At 42.0% G+C, this 23126-nt stretch overlaps 1 protein-coding gene across 1 annotated transcript in view; it reads right to left on the reverse strand.

The window, feature by feature from the left end:
* Window positions 1-5372, reverse strand: part of DNAH5 (dynein axonemal heavy chain 5) — a 328461-nt gene extending 323089 nt beyond the window's left edge. The window contains exon 1 of the mRNA XM_063664667.1: window positions 5098-5372. Coding sequence (XP_063520737.1) covers window positions 5098-5262 — 165 coding nt within the window. The 5' untranslated portion in view covers window positions 5263-5372. The remainder of the gene's footprint in view (window positions 1-5097) is intronic.
* Between the last annotated feature and the right edge of the window lie 17754 nt (window positions 5373-23126).

Genomic DNA, 23126 nt, shown 5'->3' on the forward strand with positions numbered 1-23126 from the left:
AAGACCTCATTTGACCTTAACTACCTCTTTAATGGCCCTATCTCCAAATACATTCCAAGATACTGGGGATTTAGGAATTCAACGTACAAACTTGGAGAGGGCATAATTTAGCCCATAACACATAGTAAGCACTTATGCTGTGGTACTTACCAAACCCGCCTTGTCAGTTACAATGCTGATGTCCTTTTACTAAATTCTAAATGCTGTGGGCTGACAGGAGGGCTTGGTCTTTTTTATTCTCTCTTATTGATGATCACCCAGGCCCTATCTGGTCCTCGGCCCTGGCTGCAGCAGCATCTCCTCCTGCCTCCTGCTGCTGCCTCCACAATAAGCTCCACTCCGAGCCTCCAATGGCCTTGGGTCTTCTCAGAAGTCATTTCTTCTGGCTGGATGGCTCTGTTCCTCCTCTGGCCTCTCCTGGTCTCTTTCTGGATGTGGACCAGGCCCTCCACGCCCTCTCCATAGCCCCACAAGGCTGTCAGCTCCACCCAGGTGAGGACTCTTGTCTGTTTCTTCCCTGACATATCCTCAGCCCCAACACAGTTTGTGATACACAGTTGATCTTCCTTTGGGGAACATTGCTAGAGTCAGCAATGACACCGTTCTCTGAGCTAGGCCTTGCCCGGTTCTTTGTAATGAACAATCAGATGGACATCTCAGGACACCACTGCATCACAACCTCTTTCATTGTGTAGCCAACAGGCTAAACAGTGTTCAGAAATGATCCACAGAGCTTTCAGCCTTCCAAGAGTATGACTTTATTTTTTTTTCCAATGTCCAAGCAGTCCAGAAAAGTCACACCCACTCCCTGGGGTGGATACAGAGCTGAGGCCACATCCCCACAGCCAAGCCCTGCTGGCCCAATCTGGAAGCTGCTTCAAAAAAGAAAGATATTCTCATATTCTGACTCTTTGTGTTACCTCCTCAGAGCAGAAATGACGAGCTATGGGAGTCTGATCATAATTCTATTACCCCATCTGGGATAGGTACAATGGCAGGCTTTCTCTATTAAATAGACATTAAAATAGCATAAGCTTTGGACAGATTCCTCATAAGAATCTGACAATTATCACATGTGCACTCTCCTTTCTCAATACACTGACTCCATCTCCTGGAAGGCAGGACACTGATCTTGCTGTAAGTTACCCAAAAACAGTGGACAGCAGTCACAATTTGTTCATCTCATTTGGTCCTCACAAAAAAGAGGGGAAGCATCATTAATTGTGTAATGAATGTTAGGAGAGCTCCAGCGTCCTAAAGGGGAATTCAAAAAAAAAGTCCGTCAGAAAGCATGCAGTATGTAGGCCAGGTGCGAGGGCTCATGCCTGTAATCCCAGCACTTTGGGAGGCCGAGGTGAGTGGATCACCTGAGGTCAGGAGTTCGAGTCCAGCCTGGCCAACAGGGCAAAAACCTGTCTCTACTAAAAATACAAAAATTAGCCAGGTGTATGGCACATGCCTATAATCCCAACTACTCGGGAGGCTGAGACAGGAAAATCACTTGAACCCAGGAGGCAGAGGTTGCAGTGAGCCGAGATCACGCCATTGCATTCCAGCCTGGGCGATAGAGCACGAATCCGTCTTAGAAAAAAAAAAAAAGAAAGAAAGAAAAAAGAAAAGAAAAGAAAAGAAAGCATGCAGTATGTATTTTAGAAGGAAGGAAAGAAGGAAAAAGAGGATGAGGGAGAGGGAAAGAGGAAGAAATGAGGGAGGGAGGGAAGGAGGAGGGGATGGAGGGAGAGAGAGAAGAAGAGATGAATGAAGGAAGAAAGAGGGAGGGTGGCCAGGTGCGGTGGCTCATGCCTGGTAATTCCAGCACTTTGGGAGGCCGAGGCGGGTGGGTTACTTGAGCCCAGGAGTTCGAGACAAGCCTGGGCAACATGGTGAAACCCCATCTCTACTAAAAATACAACCAAGTAGCAGGGCTTGGTAGCAGGCGCCTGTGATCCCAGCTACTCAGGAAGCTGTGGTATGAGAATCGCAGGAGAATCGAGAATTGCTTGAACCCTTGGAGGTGGAGGTTGCAGACTGCACTACTGCACTCCAGCCTGGGCGACAGAGCGAGACTCTGTCAAAAAAAAAAACAAAACAAAAACAAAAACAAAAGAGGGAGGGCAAAGGTGGAGAGGGAAGGAAAAACGGAGGAAGAAAAGAAGAAAGGGAAGGTCATATTCCCCAGAGCCTTTCCACAGTACTTTAAACATAGTAGGTACTTAATAAGTATTTATGGAATTGAACTGAACTGCCCAGGTATCTGTAATACCATTTTCTCAACTCCAGCCTCACTTTCTAAGCATTTTCTCTAGAGAGAGGTAAATAGAAAAAGAAAGCATTCATTCCACCAGTTCTATGCCCTTCACCCCACGCATCGGGCCTGGCCACGGGCCGGGCCTGCCCCTGCAAGGACAGGACAAACTGATCCATGTCCTGTCTTGAAGCTGGTTTCCTGGCAGGACTGTAACTCAACATTCTGGGAAATACAAATATCCCTGGTAGGTAACTCACTCTTGAGTTGAAGCCGTTGGTTTTTATTCATAAACAAAGTAATGAGTGAGCAGTTGCTCAACTCTTTTTTTGTCTGTTTGTTAAAAGAAAGGCCATAAGAAGCAAAGCCAAATGCAAACAGAACAGAGGTATAAATACACAGCCACTCTGGTGAGTGCCAGGAAAGAGCTTAGCGTGACTAAAGGAGAAAATGTAACAGGTAAACTTCCTCCTAGCATTTCTTATGCAGCAGGAACCAATTCCTCGAAATAGCCATACTCACTGTATCCTTTTCCCAATACTGAGACAAGCCTTGGCCACACCATTACCAGGCACCTGGGGAAAACAAACACAAGGGACCCTGCCTTCCTGCGAGAATTGAACATTCTGTGAAAGTGACATTTCAGGGATGCAACAATTTCTACACCTTCTATTTGCTTGAATGTCTATTTGCTTCTATCTTTTCTAAATAATATAACCACAAAAATCCATATTTGCAGAAGGCATAATAAATTATTAGGGCTACCAAAATCCTTTCCAAATCAATCTTGGACTAGGGGCACTAACCTGCCAATGATGAGGGTTAAGAAAATCATGCAGTACAGGAAACAGAGGAGGACTGGGCCACAGGTTTGTTTCATGATTGCTGGTCTTCACTTTGATCTGCACATGCTCATTTACCACCTTCCACCATACTTCCAGCTTAAGTAAAATGGGGATTGCTTACTTAGCTGGGGAGAGCAAGAGTTGTAAAACAGTGTTTACAAAGATGTGACCCAAGTGAACAGAAAACCGAAAATATTTACCAAAGGATGCTAAGTGTGTCTTAGGAGAAGAATGTTGTGCAAACATTTTTGAGGTCACTATTCTTTATAATTTTTTTCTAACTATAAATTATGTATGTATAAAATCTGTATATTCATTATAGAAATGTTAAAAATAAAGAAAATTAAAATCCTCTTTAATGCCACTAGCCAGAGATAATCAGCATCAATATTTTGGTGTATGTCCTTTTATTCTGCTTTCTATAGCTATTTATATACCGTTTTTATTTCCATAAAATTGGAACCTATTGCTTCAATAATTTACTTTTTTCACTCATTAATTGTAAACATTTTCCCATGTTATTAAACATTTTCCAGTAACACTTGGAGGGAGGTGAGAGGTCTTTGCAAATTTAATAGATGAAAAGAGGTATATCAATTTAACTTCCTAGTTTACTATGGAAGTTAAATAAGAGATATTTGATAATTTTCAAGTTCTTTAAGTTCAACTTGAACAGACCAAGAGAAAATTAGAGGCAAAGAGCATAGTGCTGAAACCTGAAAACAAGCATAATTAATAAAATATAAGAACCCAAATGAAAGCTAATAGACATGCTTTATATCCTTAAAGGGGAAAACTTGGTAAATTTATGTAAGATTTTATTATATATGGATTTAAAATTAAGATATAGAAAACAGTCATTGGTTTACTGGTATTAGAAGTAACAATGTCATCTGTCATTTCAGGGTCACCATTTTCTTTGACAGAAAATGAGAACAGTCACTTGAAATACTAAAAAGAGCTAACGAGTATGTCTTCAATAAACACAAAATATAGTGAAAATTCCAAGTATTTATAACATAAATTATATGAAAATAAGAATATTAATATGGGTCTACCATAAAAGGATACACACAAAAATAAAAGCCAATTTTGAGCAAGGTAAATATTTACAGAGAGGAGGAAAACGCTGAAGTATTATTTGCATAATCTAGATACATTGCTCTTAATTCAACAAGTATAAATTTATATCTTTAAAATCATGACAAAGGGCATATTTTATCGATTAGCATAATAGATCCCTACAGTTATATGACTATAGTGTACCTGATGAAAATATATATAAATGCAATCGTCCTTGAAGATATATGCAAAAACAAGTACTGTACTTGGATTATTCTTCATTCCACAATATTCACTTGAAAAAAAAAAAAAGGGCCAGACTAACGAAATGAAAGCTGATTTAAATGTACAGCGTGCGTTTCCAGCTGCACCTGCTGCGATGCGCACCAAGGCAAATGTAAGAGACAGAAAGAACCCACCCAGCCGGGCTTTCTCTGCACACCGTACCCCTCCCTCTCTCCAGGGGAACTAAACATTCGCTTTTGTCCAAACCCGAAGGCTAATGAGAGCTGGTAACAGCCAACAAACAACAGACACAAAAGCGACCTTCGCCACACCTGGATATCTCTGATGCTCGCTATAGGACAATGGGTGGATTGGGTCCACGTCGCAGACAACCAATGGCCCTTTTAGCAGCAAGAGGAAGAGGAGGAAGCCCCTGAACTCAGTGCGTTTTGCATTTTGGGGTGCCCTGGTGGGCGTGATTGACAACTACCACCTGGGAAAAAAACGTGCAAAATTCCAGAAACAGCAATCCCAACCCTAAAATGTCAAGAAAGTGCTTTTGGCCCCCAGACTCTGAAAACCCCGGACCACAAGCCGAGCCCCTCCCTGGCCTCTGCCGCCAACCCCGCGAGCCAGGGAACACCGGGCCGCTCGGCCGCGCATGCGCCGCGGCGGCCCTGGCCGGGCGTGGAAGCCGCGTGGCCCGAGCGCGCACAGTACCAGCTTGTCCATGGCGCCGTGCGGAGGCGCTCCGCTGGGACTCGTAGCGCTCCCCCGGTGCAGGGAGGACCCCGCTGCAGCCGCCGCGCCCTGCCCTCGTCTGCTCTCCGGTGTCCGCTCAGGCCGCCAGGCTCGCCGGCTGTTTGCTGCTGCTGCCGTCGCCATGGCGACGGGCAATGCTCCGCCTGGGCCTGGCCACCGCCCCTCGCGCGGCGCGGCGCTTCCCGGGCTGCGGCTCCCGAGCTACTTGCACGCTCGGAGCCGGCTCCGGTTCCGGGGAAGCCCAGAGCTTCCGGCCTGCCACGGGGCCCCAGATGCCGTTTCTTGACTATTTTCCATTAGGTTTCTCTTAGCTCTCCCCTGATTGTTTAGCATTTGTTTGAACGCGCAATTTTGAGTGTTTCTAGCTTTAGGAGGAAAAAATAATTCAAAATGAAATTTAGAAGATTTCAACATTAATTCGCACAGTCTTGGTTATTAGTCTTAGACTGTAAGTTTTAGATTCTTCTCATTGCTTCCGTGTCTGGTACCTTCACAGCTATTTCTCCAGCTAAGACCTCCATAGAAACGTTTAACTTTGAGTTTTAATCTATAGGTAATAAAGATAACTTTCTAAATACTGTACACCCATCAGAATAATACCTCATTGGCATGTATGAATTCCAAGGAAATTTGCCTTAAAGCACTTTCCAAAGAAATTTGAATAGAAATATTTCGTATCTGCAAAATCTTTCTCATCTGGGCCAGCACTGTCCAATAGAAATATAATGCCTGACACATGTGAAAGTTTATGTTTTTAGGAGCCACATTTTAAAAAGTAAAAGAAGCAGGTGAAATTAATTTTAATAGTATGTTTCAGTTTCTTCATTCATTAATGAACAAAGTCATTACTATGTTTCAGCCAAAATATTATTTCAATATGCTACCAATATAAAAATTATTCATGAGACAGTTTACATTCTTTTATCGTACTAGTCCTCGAAATCTGATGTGTATTTTACACATAAAGCACATCTCAATTTGAACTAGCCACATTTCAAGTGCTCAATGGCCAGTGTGATTGGTGGCTACTATATTGGTCAGAGCAGATCCACTAGGCCAGTGCTTTCCAAACTTTTTGGCACCAGGGATTGGTTTCGTGAAAGACAGTTTTTCCACAGATGGGGCAGGATGATTCAAGCACATTACATTTATTGTGCACTTTATTTCTATTATTATTGTATCGTAATATATAATGAAATAATTATACAACTCACCGTAATGTAGAATCAGTGGGAGTCCTGATCTTGTTTTCCTGCAACTAGATGGTCCCATCTGGGGGTGATGGGAGACAGTGACCAATCATCAGGCATTGGATTCTCATAGGAGGGTGCAACCTAGATCTCTCCCATGGGCGGTTCACAATAGCATTGGTGTTCCTATAAGACTCTAATGCCCTGGCTGATCTGACAGGAGGTGGAGCTCAGGCAGTAATGTGAGTGACCCGGAGCACCTGTAAATACAGATGAAGCTTCTTTGGCTTATCTGCCTCTCACCTCCTACGATGAGGTCTGGTTCCTTAACAGACCACAGACCTGGGTTGGGAGCCCCTGCACTAGACTATGAACTCTAGGAAGACCAGCCCCAGATCTCCATGAGGCGGGGAGGATTTCGTCTCCTTGTCAGGCCTACTAAAACCTGATTAACTTTTTTTTTTTTTTTTTTTAGACGGAGTTTAGCTCTTGTTGCCCGGGCTGGAGTGCAATGGCCAAGTCTTGGCTCACTGCAACCTCTGCCTCCAGGTTCAAGCAATTCTCCTGCCTCAACCTCCCAAGTAGCTGAGATTACAGGCACCTGCCACCATGCCCGGCTAATTTTTTTGTATTTTTAGTAGAGATGGGTTTTCACCATGTTGGCCAGGCTGGTCTCGAACTCCTGATATCAGTTGATCCGCCCTCCTCCGCCTCCCAAAGTGCTGGGATTACAGGCGTCAGCCACCGTGCCTGGCATTTTATTTTATTTTTTTAATTGAGACAGAGTCTTGCTCTGTCACCCAGGCTGGAGTGCAGTGGCACCATCTTGGCTCACTGCCACCTTCGCCTCCCGTATTCAAGTGATTCTCCTGCTTCAGTCTCCCAGGTAGCTGAGATTACAGGCGCACGCCACAGCGCCTGGCTAATTTTTGTATTTTTAGTAGAAATGGGTTTTCGCCATGTTGGCCAGGCTGGTCTTGAACTCGTGACCTCAGGTGATCCCTCCACCTCCCAAAGTGCTGGGATTACAGGTGTGAGCAACTGTGCTGGGCCCTGATTAACTCTTGAACAAGTGTTCCCATTCTTACCAGAGGGGAAAAAAATCCTTAAGTGGCAAAAACACTTTTCAGAAACCGAGAAAAGTAGAAATGACATTCCAGCCATCTGCTTTTGTAGACAGTTTGTGTAACTTTGCCTACAAAGGGTATCTTTGCCCCATGATACCTCTCGTGTTAGCCTGAAGAGGAAGCCAGCCTGGGACTCAAAGTCGCTGGGCTCCTTGCTGCTCTCGGGGAGTGCACAGTGTCATTGTCCTGCCTCCCTCACTAGAATATCATCAGAGTTCAGTGTAACCCTCATAATCACCTTAGAAGGTTTTAGAACCAGGCCTTCAAGAAAACAGTGTTTGTTTTAACAGAGGTAAAAACTCTGCTTAATCAAAATATGCAGCTTCAAGGGAAAAGTCTGTCCATAGAGGGCAGGTCTAAGAAGGGGACATGTGAGCTAATACTTGTCTAGGTAATTTTATGTATTAACTCATTTTATCTTAAAACATCCTCTAAACTTGGCCATTATCATCAGTGCCCCTACCTATTACAGATGAGACACAGAGAAAGATGAAGTGGCCTCCCCGAGGCTACATAAGCAGAAGAGTAGAAGGAGCTGGGAGCCCTGGTTCCACCTCGTGCCTGTGGACTCTATTGAGATGACAGACAGTACGGAAGGTGGGCAGTGGGGCAGGCGTCGAGGGAGGGGCATCTTCAGGGAAGCTTCTGTGTTGGGCACTTCTGTGCTGACATGAGTCTTTCTGATTTCAGAAAGAGACCGGGGGTAAAGCTGGGCTAATACAATCTTATAGTTCCCTGATCTGTGCCTTTTTAGGCAAAATGTGACCTACACACTTTTGTCTTTGATGTTCCCTTCCTGCTAAAAGTCCTTTGCTCCCAGAAAGATGTATGCTGTTTAGGATCCCCAAGCTAGAGTGGACTTCCTTGGGTCTGGCCTGGGTTTCAGAGCTTCCCCAGCCATCCTGGTCTACCATTAATACTTAACAACTCCCTCCCCCAGGCACTACCCCCATAGGACCCCCTTGTGGCTTTCCTGCTAATATTATAGATTAATTTCTGCAGCGAGAAATTGTTGGTCAGAACAAGATAGCTGGCTCAGGTGGCTCTCACACCCTTCCTACAGCTATACTCGTAAACTTGACCTTCTGGAGACAGAGTCAGCTCAGTGATGGGAACCTTGAGTGAGATGACTGGCTGGTGGGGAAGACGCTGGAGGTGAAGGAGCTTGCAGGCTCCTTTGATCTTGCCTGTCCAGACCATGGCTGGAAATGATCCTACCATTGAAGGAATTAGATTAAACTGCTTCAGGAAATAATTCCATTTATTTCTTTTCCTAAAAACAATTTTTTTTTTAATGGAATCTTGCTCTGTCGCCCAGGCTGGGGTACAGTGGTGCAATCTCGGCTCACTGCAACCTCTGCCTCCTGGGTTCAAGTGATTCTCCTGTCTCAGCCTCCCGCATAGCTGGGACTACAGGCATGTGCCACCATACCTGGCTAATTTTTGTATTTTTAGCGGAGACGGGGTTTCACTATGTTGGCCAGGCTGGTCTTGAACTCCTCACCTCAAGTGATCTACCCACCTTGGCCTCCCAAAATGCTGGGATTACAGGCCTGAGCCACCATGCCCAGCCTCCTGAGAAAATTTTAAAGTAAGCCTCAATCTAAAACCTCCACTCAACTGGTCTTTTAACAAGAGATTTATCCTTGGTGACTTCATTGCCTAGCACACAGTAGGTGCTCAGAAACAACTCTTGAATTTTAGAAGACTAAATAATTGGACACATGATGATTTCTTTCTTGTCCACCCACATAGACATGAAGACTAATCACAGGGAAGTATAAAATTTCAGATCTAAGAATAACCAATTGAGATTATGTTTTATTTTATAGAAAAGACTATAACTTTATAAGGCCAGGTGCAGTGGCTCACGCCTGTGATCCCAGCACTTTGGGAGGCTGAGGCAGGCAGACCACGAGGTCAGAAGTTTGAAACCAGCCTGGCCAACATGGGGAAACCATGTCTCTATTAACACAAAAATTAGTCAGGTGTGGTGGCACATGCCTGTAATTCCAGCTACTCAGGAGACTGAGGCAGGAGAATTGCTTGAACCCAGGAGGTGGAGGTTGCAGTGAGCCAACATCATGCCATAGCACTCCAGCCTGGGTGATAGAGCAGGACTCCATCTCAGAAAAAAAAAAAAAAAAAGAAAGAAAGAAAAAGAGAAGATGATCATTTTATTAAAAAGAAAACAAGGACTGACTCACTGGAGGCCACATAGCTATTTATTGACTGAAACAGGACTAGAAACCAAGTTTTCTTTTTGTGCTGTGTTTTAATACATTTTAATGCTTAAAAATCATACCTTTCATTCTCTAGGTCTGATTTTCAGAGTTACAGAGCTTTACAGTGCTCTCTTAGCTCACTAGCGCTCCATGCAATTCATCATTTTTGCCCATTATTACAGTCATATAATAGTAACCTCTTTCTATTTTGCAGAAGAGAGACAGAGTTTACTAAACAAAATTTTATTGACAGCTTTACTTTCATAATTTTGGGGGAAAACTTTTGTTGCCTGTCATAAACTGTGGGCTAGCAAGTGTCAACATACAATGAAGGAATTAATAAGTTCAAAAATCAATATTAATTCACGTGATAAACTTGGCAGTGGCAGAAGTCACTGTTTGTTGGCTCATCCATCCCCGTTTCAATGTCTTTGCCTGCCTCTAGCAGAGCAACAGGAAACTGTCAATATTTCCCAGCCACCCTCGCAGCTATGGGTGGTGCTATGACATGATTCTGGCTTAAATGACAGTCTACTAGAGCCCCTGGGAATCCTTTTGCTTTCCTGATGAAAGAGGCAGACCCAGCTGTCTCTTTCACACCTTCTTCCAGCTGGAACTTGGCCCTGATGCCTGGAACTGTTGCAGTCAGCCGTATTATAACCATGAAGGCATAACCATTCAAATTACAGAAATGATAGCCTTGACATCTCTGAATCTCTGAACCAACAATAACAGGTGCCTCTCCCAAACCCACTTGTTACATGGGGAAACTGAACCCCTGTCTATTTAAAGCATTGTCAATTGTGTTTTCTCTTGCCCAAAACTAAAAGCATTCCTAATCAATACAGCAACTATCAACTATTCTCAGATACTTTTGTGGGTCAATTTTATTTTACAAATCTAAGACTTTTAAGTTGTATAAGCAGAGGTTCATTTCACCACCATCCCAATCTTACGGGAGGAGGAGTGGCATGAGTTAAACAGTCAGTGAATGAAATCTCAAATTGGTTTGGCTCAGGTCCACCCAAGGACAGATGCTGGGTGAGCGGCATCTGTTCCCCTCCATGACTGCCCCCAGCAACCTGGGTGTCCAGAATCCCACTGTCTGCTTTGGAAGTAGGTGATAAGATGGCTTACAAGTGTCCTTGGATGTTGAATCAGGAATGTCTACCCCATGTCAATAAAATGAGCTTGCAAAGTCTCCAGGCACAGGCAGGTGTCAGTGCTGTATGAGCAGATGCCCAGGCGTTGGCCCTCCTTGGGATGCTTTTGCCTGATGGTGATGAGCAGGGCTGCAGGCAGGCTCCCCTCCTCATTCACAGATGCTCCGTTAAGGATCTGTGGCTGACGATGGACAGCACTCACTCCTTGCAGGCACCCTTTTCCTGCTGGTCATTGTGGTCCACAAGCCCATGGGTAGCATCTTCAAGTCCCTTTAGCCACTTGGCTGCTCAGTCTGCTCCTCCCGGTCTCTCCCAGCCTGCTTTCCTGCTGATAACAGTTAAGAACTCCATGATGTGTGCCATGGCATCTAGGCTGCTACTGCCATGCTACCTTCCACAGACAAGTGGTACCAAAAGGCACTGTAGTGAATATTTGTCCTCTTTAGCTGACTGCCATCAAAATCGCCTTCCTGTACTTGGAGAATTTCCTCCCAAGCAGAGCCCTCTATCCCCCATAGAAACTAAAAGTACCAAGGGCTTTCCCAGGCACACTTACACCTAGGGCATCATCATGTGACCCAGACGTGACTAATCAAATGCACCCATCTTGGACTTGAATCAGGAGCTGGTGACCCCAAAACACGTGACAGTAGAGAGTATATTCCAACAGAGGTGGCAGTAGCAACAGCGGCATTGAGTTTGCAAGGGCAGCTCGGGCAGCAGTAGCCTCTAAGTCACGTGTCCAGGAGCCAGTATGGCTTGTAGCAATGTCCTCAGCACACTGGTTTCATGGCAGGATGTTTGACTGTGCTCTTGGGTGCAAATGACATATCCACCTGGCCATTTTCCAAGCCTTGCCATTCAACGTTATCAACTATTCTGAGCTGCCTGATATCCTTTTAATAAATTCTTTTTTTTTTTTTTTTGCTTCAATCAGTGATGGTCAATCTCTATTGTTTGCAATTAAGGATCCTGATGCATTTGCTTTTGGCAATTTCATTGTAAAATCTTTGTCCATGCCTATGTACTGAATGGTATTGCCTAGATTTTCTTCTAGGGTTTTTATGGTTCGGGGTTTTACATTTAAGTCTTTACTCCATCTTGAGTTAATATTTGTATAAGGTGTCAGGAAGAGGTCCAGTTTCAGTTTTCTGCCTATGGCTAGTCAGCTTTCCCAGCACCATTCATTAAATAGGAAATTCTTTCCCTATTGCTTGTTTTTGTCAGGTTTGTAGAAGATCAGATGGTTGCAGATATGTGGTCTTATTTCTGAGATCTCTATTCTGTTCAATAGGTATATGTGTCTATTTTGGTACCAGTACCATGCTGTTTTGCTTACTGTAGCCTTGTAGTATAGTTTGAAGTCAGGTAGTGTGATGCCTCCAGCTCTGTTCTTTTTGCTTAGGATTGTCTTGGCTATACGGGCTCTTTTTTTGGTTCCATATGAATTTTAAATTTGTTTTTTCTAATTCTGTAAAGAATGTCAATGGTAGTTTGATGGGAATAGTATTGAATCTTTAAATTACTTTGGGCAGTATGGCCATTTTCATTATACTGATTCTTCCTATCTAAAAGGATGGGATGTTTTTCCATTTATTTCTGTCCTCTCTTATTTCCTTGAGCAGTGGTTTGTAGTTCTCCTTCAAGAGGTCCTTCACATCCCTTGTTAGCTGTATTCCTAGGTATTTTTTATTTTCTTTGCAGCAATCATGAATGGGAGTTCATTCATGATTTGGCTCTCTGCTTGTCTGTCACTGGTGTGTAGGAATGCTTCTGATTTTTGCACATTGATTTTGTATCCTGAGACTTTGTTGAAGTTGCTTATCAGCTTAAAGAGCTTTTGAGATCATGTCCTTTGCAGGGACACAGATGAAGCTGGAAACCATCATTCCCAGCAAACTAACACAGGAACAGAGAACCAAACACTGGGTATTCTCTCATAACTGGGAGCTGAACAATGAGAACACATGGACACAGGGAGGGGAATAACACACACCCGGGCCTGTTGGGGGGTGGGGAGGGAGAGCATCAGGATAAATGGTTAATGTATGTGGGGCTTAATTCCTAGGTGATGGGTTGATAGGTGCAGCAAACTGCCATGGCACACGCTTACCTATGTAACAAAACCTGCACATTCTGCACCTGTATCCCGGAACTTAAAATAAAATAAAATTTAATTTAAAAAAAAGAAGAAGAATCCTGATGGATACAGCCACACATTTGATACTATAAGACTGTTAAGCAGTGTGTTTGTGTAATGTACTTTATAAAGTTTGGGAATGCTAATTAACAAAATGAATTATGAAAATAGAGAAGGAGAGATGTAAGGTAGCATAGTAAACATAACCTCAGAATTAGGGAGCAAATTTTAAAAGTTAAGCTCTTCAGAGGGAGTCTCTGCAGGGAGGAAGAGGGTGGTTTCCTAGTTCCTAGCCTTGTTTACCAGTTGCAAAGGTGTATTATTATTTAGGGTTCGGCCAGAGAAACAGATTCAGTAAGATATACATGTATGCATACATGTATGTGGGCATGCACACACACACACACACACACACACACACACACACACACACACACACACACACACACACACACACACCCATATACATATACATATATATGCAAACTGTATATATTTTATAAGTGAGGAGATCTATTTCAAGGAATTGGCTTACACAGTTGTGTGGGTTGGCAAGTTGGAAATCTGTAGAGCAGGCTGGAAACTTGTGCAGGAGCTGAAGCTGCAGCCCACAGGCAATATTGCTGCTTCTTCAGGAAGATTCAGTTTTTATCTTAAAGCCTTTAGACAATGACTACTTGCTGACAGCATTCTGCTACAAAACAAACGTAAGAGAGATATATTTTAAAGTGCTGTTATTTGCAAAATATTATTAATAAAAATGCTTTTATAATTAAAACTTAGACCCCAGCAAAAATAAAATCTTATGACGTAGAAAGCTAAGCACAGAAGATGAATCCTTTTTTTATCCATCTGAGAAAGTATAAAACTGCCACAGAAGGATTAAGCTAAAAAGGATGCTACCAAAAAGAAAACCCAAAGGCTTTTCCACTGGACCTTATATTTGTAGAATCATGGCTTAACAAAATATTTCTATCTAAAATGGAGAAAATACTACAACAAAAATAGTGTCTGGACCTCAATATCTAATAGTAAAATTCAACAAGCAGTTTCGGGTTTACAATTACAGTAAATGCTAACCATGTAATACATATAATAAAATTGCATTTACTTCTGCCAAGGTGCAATGTTCTAATAAAAATAATAAAGCTGGGTGGGTGGGGTGGCTCACACCCATAATCCCAGCACTTTTTGAAGCCAAAATGGGAAGATTGCCTGAGCCCAGGGGTTCGAGACCAGCCTGGGCAACATAGTAAGACCTTGTCTCTACAAAAAAAATTTTTTTTTATTATCATACTTTAAGTTTTAGGGTACATGTGCACAACGTGCAGGTTTGTTACATATGTATACATGTGCCATGTTGGTGTGCTGCACCCATTAACTTGTCATTTAGCATTAGGTATATCTCCTAATGCTATCCCTCCCCCCTCCCCCCACCCCACAACAGTCCCCGGTGTGTGATGTTCCCCTTCCTGTGTCCATGTGTTCTCATTGTTCAATTCCCACCTATGAGTGAGAACATGCGGTGTTTGGTTTTTTGTCCTTGCGATAGTTTGCTGAGAATGATAGTTTCCAGCTTCATCCATGTCCCTACAAAGGACATGAACTCATCATTTTTTATGGCTGCATAGTATTCCATGGTGTATATGTGCCACATTTTCTTAATCCAGTCTATCATGGTTGAACATTTAGGTTGGTTCCAAGTATTTGCTATTGTGAATAGTGCCACAATAAACATATGTGTGCATGTGTCTTTATAGCAGCATGATTTGTAATCCTTTGGGTATATACCCAGTAATGGGATGGCTGGGTCAAATGGAATTTCTAGTTCTAGATCCTTGAGGAATTGCCATATTGTCTTCCACAATGGTTGAACTAGTTTACAGTCCCACCAACAGTGTAAACGTGTTCCTGTTTCTCCACATCCTCTCCAGCACCTGTTGTTTCCTGACTTTTTAATGATCGCCATTCTAACTGGTGTGAGATGGTATCTCATCATGATTTTGATTTGCATTTTTCTGATGGCCAGTGATGATGAGCATTTTTTCATGTGTTTTTTGGCTGCATAAATGTCTTCTTTTGAGAAGTGTCTGTTTTTAGCCAGGTGTAGTGTTTCATGCCTGTGGTCCTAGCTACCTGGGAGCCTGAGGTGGGAGGATCACTTGAGCCCAAGAGGTCGAGGCTGCAGTGAGCCATGATCACATCCTTCCCCTCCAGCCTGGGCAACAGAGCCAGACCCTGTCTAAAAATAAATACATAAAAACAATAATAATAATAAAGCTTCATAAAGTGGATTTGCTCTTTTATCAAAACACTATTTTCCACCTATATTGGAATGTAGCCAATTCATTTTTAAATGGTTGGAAAAAATTAATGGTGAAAAATAATCTGTCCAAGAAATGGCTGCTTTCTGGCACTTGGATGACCTTACTAATAATTTTTAATATTGAAGTGTTAAAGCAATTTCTCAGCCAATTGAAAAAAACGTGTCAAAGTTTTATTCTGAATCTTCCCCAGAGAAGAAGCAACCAATTCAAAGATGTCCCTTTTGTTAGACATCTTAGAAAAAAAGAAAAGAGAAAAAAAAGAAGCAGCTAGAGAAAAATTTTCCAAACTTGGAAATTAGAAAGAAGGAAGCTTTTGTGACTTTTGAGTCTTAGAGTGGGGCATTATTAATTATCCCATCCAAAGATGATTTAATTATTTAGGGGAATGTACCTTTGAATGAGTATTTACCACTGACTAGGTCACAGACTCTGTGAAGTTATAGGGTAACTCATAGATTTCTGTTCAGTAAACAGGAAAATGATGTCTGTCTGGGTGCAAAGATAATCATGGATTTGGTACTCTGTGCCTGTAGTGACTGAGGAGGTTGAGGTGGGAAGATCATCTGACCCCACGAGTTCAAGGCCCACCTAGGCAACATGATGAGATCTCGTCTCAAAATATATACACATTATATATACACACACACACACACACGTATGTATATGTACATACATACATACATATACACACATACATATATGTTTATACATATATATGTATGTATATATGTATGTATGTGTGTATACATATATACACATATATACATACATATATACATATACATGTATGTATATATGTGTATGTATGTGTGTATATATGATAATCACAAGAGTTACTATTTTATTGTCATGGGGGACATTAACCAGTTTGATAGCTATCTTTGCACTCTTCACTGATAATAAATACTTCAGAATGTCCTCTAATTCTTAAGCCAGATGGATCTCTCGTTAATGAGTTGAAAAAACGTTGACATATCCTGTTTTATATTTATATGAGAATCATGCTTTAAAATTTTTTAATGATACTTTGTTATGATATGGTATCAACTATGCCTGGTGACATCAGACTTCTCAAAAGGCAGATGGTCAGTTGGGTGGGTAGGTAGATAACTTTCCAAATGGATTATTTAACCTTCTTCAAATGTGTCAGACTACTGCTCAGAAACGCTAATTTCTTCCCAAAAGGAGTTATAAATTGTGGCAAAAAATTTCTATAGCAGACCTTGTTTGGGACAGTTTTCTTTCTCAGTTGCCATTTTGAATTTGGAAAACATTATGTATACCATCTACCACCAATTGACAAAAATAACCATAGAATTACACTCTATCACAGGATTACACTGGGGGAGGAATATCAGAAAGAAAATATGCCAGAGAATTCCTAAAATTGGGCACTTGAAAAATGTTTCCTGCCAATGAAGAGGAGGCTTTGTCACATGCCTCTACATGCTTCCTAATCTATAGTCTCCTTTCTGAGAACACAAGCCAGAAAGGGAAAGTGAATTTCAAAACGCCTCATCTTTGTCAAGCTGCTTTGACAAAAAGTAACAGAAACTCATTCAAATTGTCGGAAGGAAAGAGAATGAGGTACAGGGAAGATGTAGGAAGACTCACAAGGAAGGGTGGGAGGAATAGCATGGCCGACCAGAAGCATCCAGCCAGCAGCACCTCTCAGTGGCCCCAGTATGACCCCCTCCTAATCCCTGCTTCTCTCTGCATAACTCTCCCTGCAGAACTTGGCTTCTGCATGCACACAGCAGAAGCTTGCTACCCCATGACATCCAAGTTTTAAAATCCTTAGTTCAAACACCCACAAGAGACGGACTGGCAAGTGTGTCTTAATCCCAATTCTTGGAGGGAATCTTGGGGCTGCTGTTCACCTTGTCCAATCAGCCCCGACCAGTGAAGCCAGCAGGACCAAGGGACCCATCCCTGTGAGAGGGAAGAAGCTACCAGAGAAGGAAGGACATGGAATAAGATGCTGTCTTGGTCTGCTCAAGCTGCTATAACAAAATACCATCGACTGGGTGGCTTCAACAACAGACATTTATTTTCTCATAGCTTTTTAGGCTGGAAGCCCAAGATCGGGATGCCAGCATGAAAACTTTCTGTTGAGGGCTCACTTCCTGCCTTGCAGACGGCCACCTCCTCACTGTGTCTTCACTTGGCCTTTCCTCGGTGTATGTGCATGTAGAGGGATCGATCTCTCTCTCTTTCTTCCTCTTCTTACAATGCCGCCAGTCCTATCAGATGAGGGCCCCATGCTTATGACCTCACTTAACTTGAATTACTTCCTAGAAGCCCTATCTTTAAACACAGTCATGTTGGGGGTATGACTTCAACAGAGAAATTTGAGGGAACCTATTTCATTTCCTAGCAAGTGTCTTCTACAAGCTGAAAGGGACAACTTCAAGAATGCAGAAACTTTCTTCCCACTCTTTCAGCCTCCATCTCATGCCATAATTTTTCATTAATTTCTTTATTCATTCATTAATCAAACAATGCCAGACACTATACTAGGGAAAAAAAGATGAATGAAACACCCTCCTTGCCCTTATGGATCTCCCTGGCCAGAGGGAGAGTAAGATCTATAAATGCCAAAGAAACAGTACAACACTATATGCATTTAGAGGAGGTATGTACAAAGTTTTCTGGGTGCACAGAAGAGAATATGACAGGGACTCAAGGAACTCCTGACCAAGGGGATCTTTGAGTGGCCCTAACACTGAAGAAGACCTACTTCCTACTGTACAATTGTTTAGTCTCTTCAGTACTTTTTTGTTATCATTAGATTTTCTCCTGGGCAAATTGTGAAACCTTTCTCCAGAGTTGCTATAATAGGGATGCTTTCTTTTTGGAATCTATACTCCTTAAAGCCTTTTACTCTCAACAAAGAACACTTGCAGAGCCCACTAGATTCCTTAAACAAGTAAAGAAATTTTTAGTTCGAGAAATATGACCATTCTCTTTAATGGTCAAACATACTAGAGCTTCAGATTTCTCTCAAACCAGTTCCTTACTGGATCCATCAAACAATTAAAGTGCCATCACCACATATTTTTATACATACTACTCTTAGATTAAGATCATCAAGGTCAGTCTGGATAGAAACTTTTTTTTTTTTTTGAGACAGAGTCTCGCTCTGTTGCCCAGGGTAGAGTACAGTATAACACGATTTTGGCTCACTGTAACCTCTGCCTCCCAGGTTCAAGTGATTCTCCTGCCTCAGCCTCCCAAACAGCTGAGATTACAGGCATCCACCACCAAGCCCGGCTAATTTTTGTGGTTTTGGTTAAGACAGGGTTTCACCACGTTGGTCAAGCTGGTCTCGAACTCCTGATCTCAGGTGATCTGCCAGCCTCGGCCTCCCAAAGTGCTGGGATTACAGGGTGAGCCAGAAACATTTTTTTTAAGTAATTGAATTACAAAGTTAGATGAGATTTAAGATATATGAAACTTAAATAAAATTAATATTTATTTAATGTGATTTTAAAAATTTAAATGAATCTCAACTTATATCACTTGCCATTACTACTAGTGCGATAATCATCGTTCATTCTCTCAGGTTTTTCTCACCAGGGCAAGAATGGTGTAACTAGATCTTTGGGAAACCCTTTCCTGCTGGGATGACCCTACAAATCCCCTGTTTTTAGGTAAACTTGGGAATAGACCACCTTAAGATTCTAGATGCACAAAGTCTCATAATTTAGACTCCTCAAAACTGGATGTTTTTGATAACAAAAACAAGAATTGGTCTCAAATGTGTCTTTTTGCTATGTGTAAAGAAGGAGTTTGCTAAGTAAATGGATGGTGTATTCAAAATTTGTTTGAAGGAAAAAAACTTAGCCTGTTGAATCTTCCTATAAGTAATTACGTTTTTTAAATATTTGTAGGCACTCCAGAGAACCATGTATTCATAAATCATTAATAAGTTAATTGGAAAGCATTCTTACGCATTCATCAAATCTGATTCCCTGAGGACTTCTGCTAGGCAGTGCTTTGCTATCCTAGGCCTAACTGCTGTGTATATTTAAAAATAATAAACACTGTACTTAAAAAAAATCTGAAGTTCATTCATTTGTCTGAATTAGTGAGAGATGCAGATATATGTGTGTGTGTGTGTGCATGCAGCATGTGTGTGTGTGTAAATATTTGAAAATCCCTTTCAGTTTTCCTTATCTGAATTGCCCTCCCCTCTCCCTAGCAGTTTGACAGGAGAGAAAGTGGAATGCCCCCCATAGCTGACCAGGCCAGGTAAGCCCTAGCTTGCCTTTAGGACAGTTTTGAGAAGGTTAAATTCAAGCAGGAAGACCTTGTCTGTTCTGCCAGGAGGCTGAATCATGCAGATTGCATTTTCAGGTTAAGCAGCTAAAAGGAGGAACGGGCCTGGCAAACTCAACATAACACATTCAACTCCACCCCAGTTTCACCCTAATGGCATCTTTTCTTGGTAGTATTTGAAAAAGAGTGACTAAAGAAATGTTTTCCTTTCTGTTTTATTTATTCTTATCTATTTGATTTTTATTCTTTGATATCATAAGATAGCCCCCTCTAAATTTTCTCCAAACTATCATTTATTGAGTGGCACCAATGTTTGGGAAAATTCATTGCCAGCAATTAAGCATGCCATGCTCTTTTTAGAAATGTTCATTTATTTTCCTCTAAATCATTGCAAGGGTGGATGTGTACATTTTACAACATGAATAACCAGAAATAAGAGTCAAACTCCTGGAAAATTCATTGACTTGGTTCAGGTTAAACAATGGATCCTCCACTTGAACATTCATTATGAAAACACAGTGATGATATTACTCTTTTCAAAACTAGTCTTCATTAAATGTATTTTTAAAGATTTTTTGGTTCTAAGAAACTTGATTCTGTGTACATCAGTAACTTTTTTTTTTTTTTTTGAGACAGAATTTCACTCTGTCGCCCAGGCTGGAGTAGAATGGCATGATCTTGGCTCACTGCAACCTCTGCCTCTCAGGTTCAAGCAATTCTCCTGCCTCAGCCTCCTGAGTAGCTGGGATTACAGGCACCGGCCACCACGCCCCACTAATTTTTGTATTTTTAGTAGAGATGGGGTTTCACTATGTTGGCCAGGCTGGTCTCAAACTCCTGACCTCAAGTTATCTGCCCACCTCGGCCTCCCAAAGTGCTGGGATTACAGGCATGAGCCATCATGCCTAGCCACCGATAACAATTTTATTAATATCTTTGTTAATGTCACATGACACATGTCCCTTAATACGTGGCAATATCTGTTTTCCAGGCTCCACGGGCAGAAGGTACTAGAATGTACGAGAAGGTACTGTGTTCTCAGTGTAATGTAGCATTATTTCAGTTTGCTTAGAGCTGTACCACAATAGGGGATGCCATGAAGAGGGTTAATGTTCGAGCTACTTTGGGTCTGCATATTTTAACAAGATGTGATTTAAAACTCTGGGAAGCACAGATGGTTGATCAAGTGCAAGAACTGTGATAGATGGAAGATCATATATGAATGCTAAGCCCAATTACAAACAACAAATGCCACTTGGATTAGCACCCACAATGTTGTCACTTTGGTCATTCTGCAGCAAGAAGTTAATGGCAGATGACATTACCATTCAACAATATATCAATCAGTTTTGTGAGAGACTCATCCCCTCCACATTCTTTCCTCCTTTTGGCAGAGTTTAAGAGTATAAAGTGTGGGAAGTTCATTAGCATCTCCCCACCCATTCTAGGGGTACTTTCCAAGACCCTTCCCCATTCAAGTCAAGTATTATGGTCATTAGCCAACTAGGAAAGCCATAGCCAGCCCTTGCAGTTGTTGGGTTACCCAGTTACCATCTCTCCTTTCTGGACATCTCACCTCCTTTTTACATTTAGTCTGCTACACTCCCTGCCTGTGGAGCCCCGCTGCAGGTCCTGTCCTTTTCCAGACCTTGAAGTCACTAGAAGGAGAATGTATTACTCTGTTTTTACGCTGCCAATAATGAGACAATATTGGAAAATCATGGAGGACATGATTTTGTCCTCATGCTATGTACATTGAAGTCTCTCCAGAAACCTGTATAGGAGGAGGGAAGGTAAAGAGAGAGGAGAGGATGCATGAAAAGATGCTCAGCATCATTAGTCATTAGTGAAATGCAAATCAGAACCACGAGGAAACAACACTTTACACCCACTAGGACGGCTGAAATAAAAGACAGACAACAAGTGTGGGTAAGGATGTAGAGAAATTAGAACCCTCATTCATTGCCGGTGGAAATGTAAAATGTGTACATCAACTTTGGCAAGCAGTCTAGTAGTTCCCCAAAATGCTAAACATAGAGTTATCACGTGACCCAGCTATTCTACTCTTTTAAGTATAGACCCAAGAGAAATTAAAATAATATGTTCAAACAAAACTTGGATGTAGTGTTTATAGCAGCATTATTCATAAGGCAAAATGTGGAAATATAATCTAAATTGCTGAATAATATTTCACTGTATGGAAATACCATGTTATCAACCCAACTGGTGAATGGATAAACAAAAAATGATTTGTTCACACAAAGGAATATTACTTGGCAACAAAAAGGAATGAAGTACTGATACATACTACAACATGGATGAACTTTAAAAATACAATGCTGAGTGAAAGAAGCCAGTCACAAAATACCACATATTGTATGATTCAGTTTATGTAGATTCTCCAGGGTAGACAAATCCACAGAAACAGAAAGTACATTAATGGTTGCCTAGGGTAAGGGAGGGGGGCAGATAGAGAGTGACTGCTAATGAAAAGAGGTTCCTTTCTGGCGTACTAAAAATATTGTAATATTTGGCCCGGCACGGTGGCTCATACCTGTAACCCCAGTACTTTGGGAGGCTGAGGCAGGAGGATCACTTGAGCCCATGAGTTTGAGACCAGCCTGGGCAGCATGGCAAAACCCTGTCTCTACAAAAAATACGAAAATTAGCCAGATGTGGTGGCACATCTCAGCTACTTGGGAGGCTGAGGCAGGAGAATCACGTGAGCCCAGGAGGCAGAAGTTGCAGTGAGCTGAGATCATGCCATTGCACTTCCGCCTGGGCGATGGGAGTGAAACCCTGTCTCCAAAAAAAAAATTTTTGAAAAATTAGATGGTGGTGACAGCTGCACAATTGCATGAATATATTCAAAAATCCTTGGACTGTGCACTTTACATGGGTATATTGTATCATATTTGAAATATAAGTATCGGTAAAGTTGTAAAAGAGAGAGAGGAGGAAACACATTCCATGTGACTTAAACACGTTCTTGAATGTAAACTATCTGGGAAATAACACCCCCCAACAGACATAAGTCTAATATGAGCAGCCTTTTCTAGGAGCAACAAGTGTCCCAGTTTCTCCCACTGTGGGAATTAAACCTTTGAATTTGATAGATAGAAGGGAGCCACCCCATTCAGAAAATTATCCTTAACAATACTTACGGATTTGGTCAGAATGACTGAATTCACACCACGGGATGAAAACTAAATGTAGTTTACAATATGGTTGACTTAAACATAATTATACACCCCAAACGATAATGACACAGAGGAGGAGGAGGAAGTGGACTTAGAGTTAGTCATTTCTGCCTTCTCCACGAGGAACCCTGCGGAGGTAAGATCATGTTTCTGTTCTGGTCCAGCCAGATTTTTCCTTGCCCTGATTTGTCCTGGTTCCACTTGGTGCTGCTCTGCACCCCACAGGGCTCTGGTGTCAGTCTGATCGGTCCTCACATTTCCCTTTCTTGTTACAGAGCCCCTGTTATTTGCAGAAATTTCTCTTCCTCTGCATGAACCTTACTTATCCTCTGCG

This window comes from Pongo pygmaeus, chromosome 4, assembly GCF_028885625.2.
Source record: "Pongo pygmaeus isolate AG05252 chromosome 4, NHGRI_mPonPyg2-v2.0_pri, whole genome shotgun sequence".
In the NCBI taxonomy this organism is placed as follows: Eukaryota; Metazoa; Chordata; class Mammalia; order Primates; family Hominidae; genus Pongo; species Pongo pygmaeus.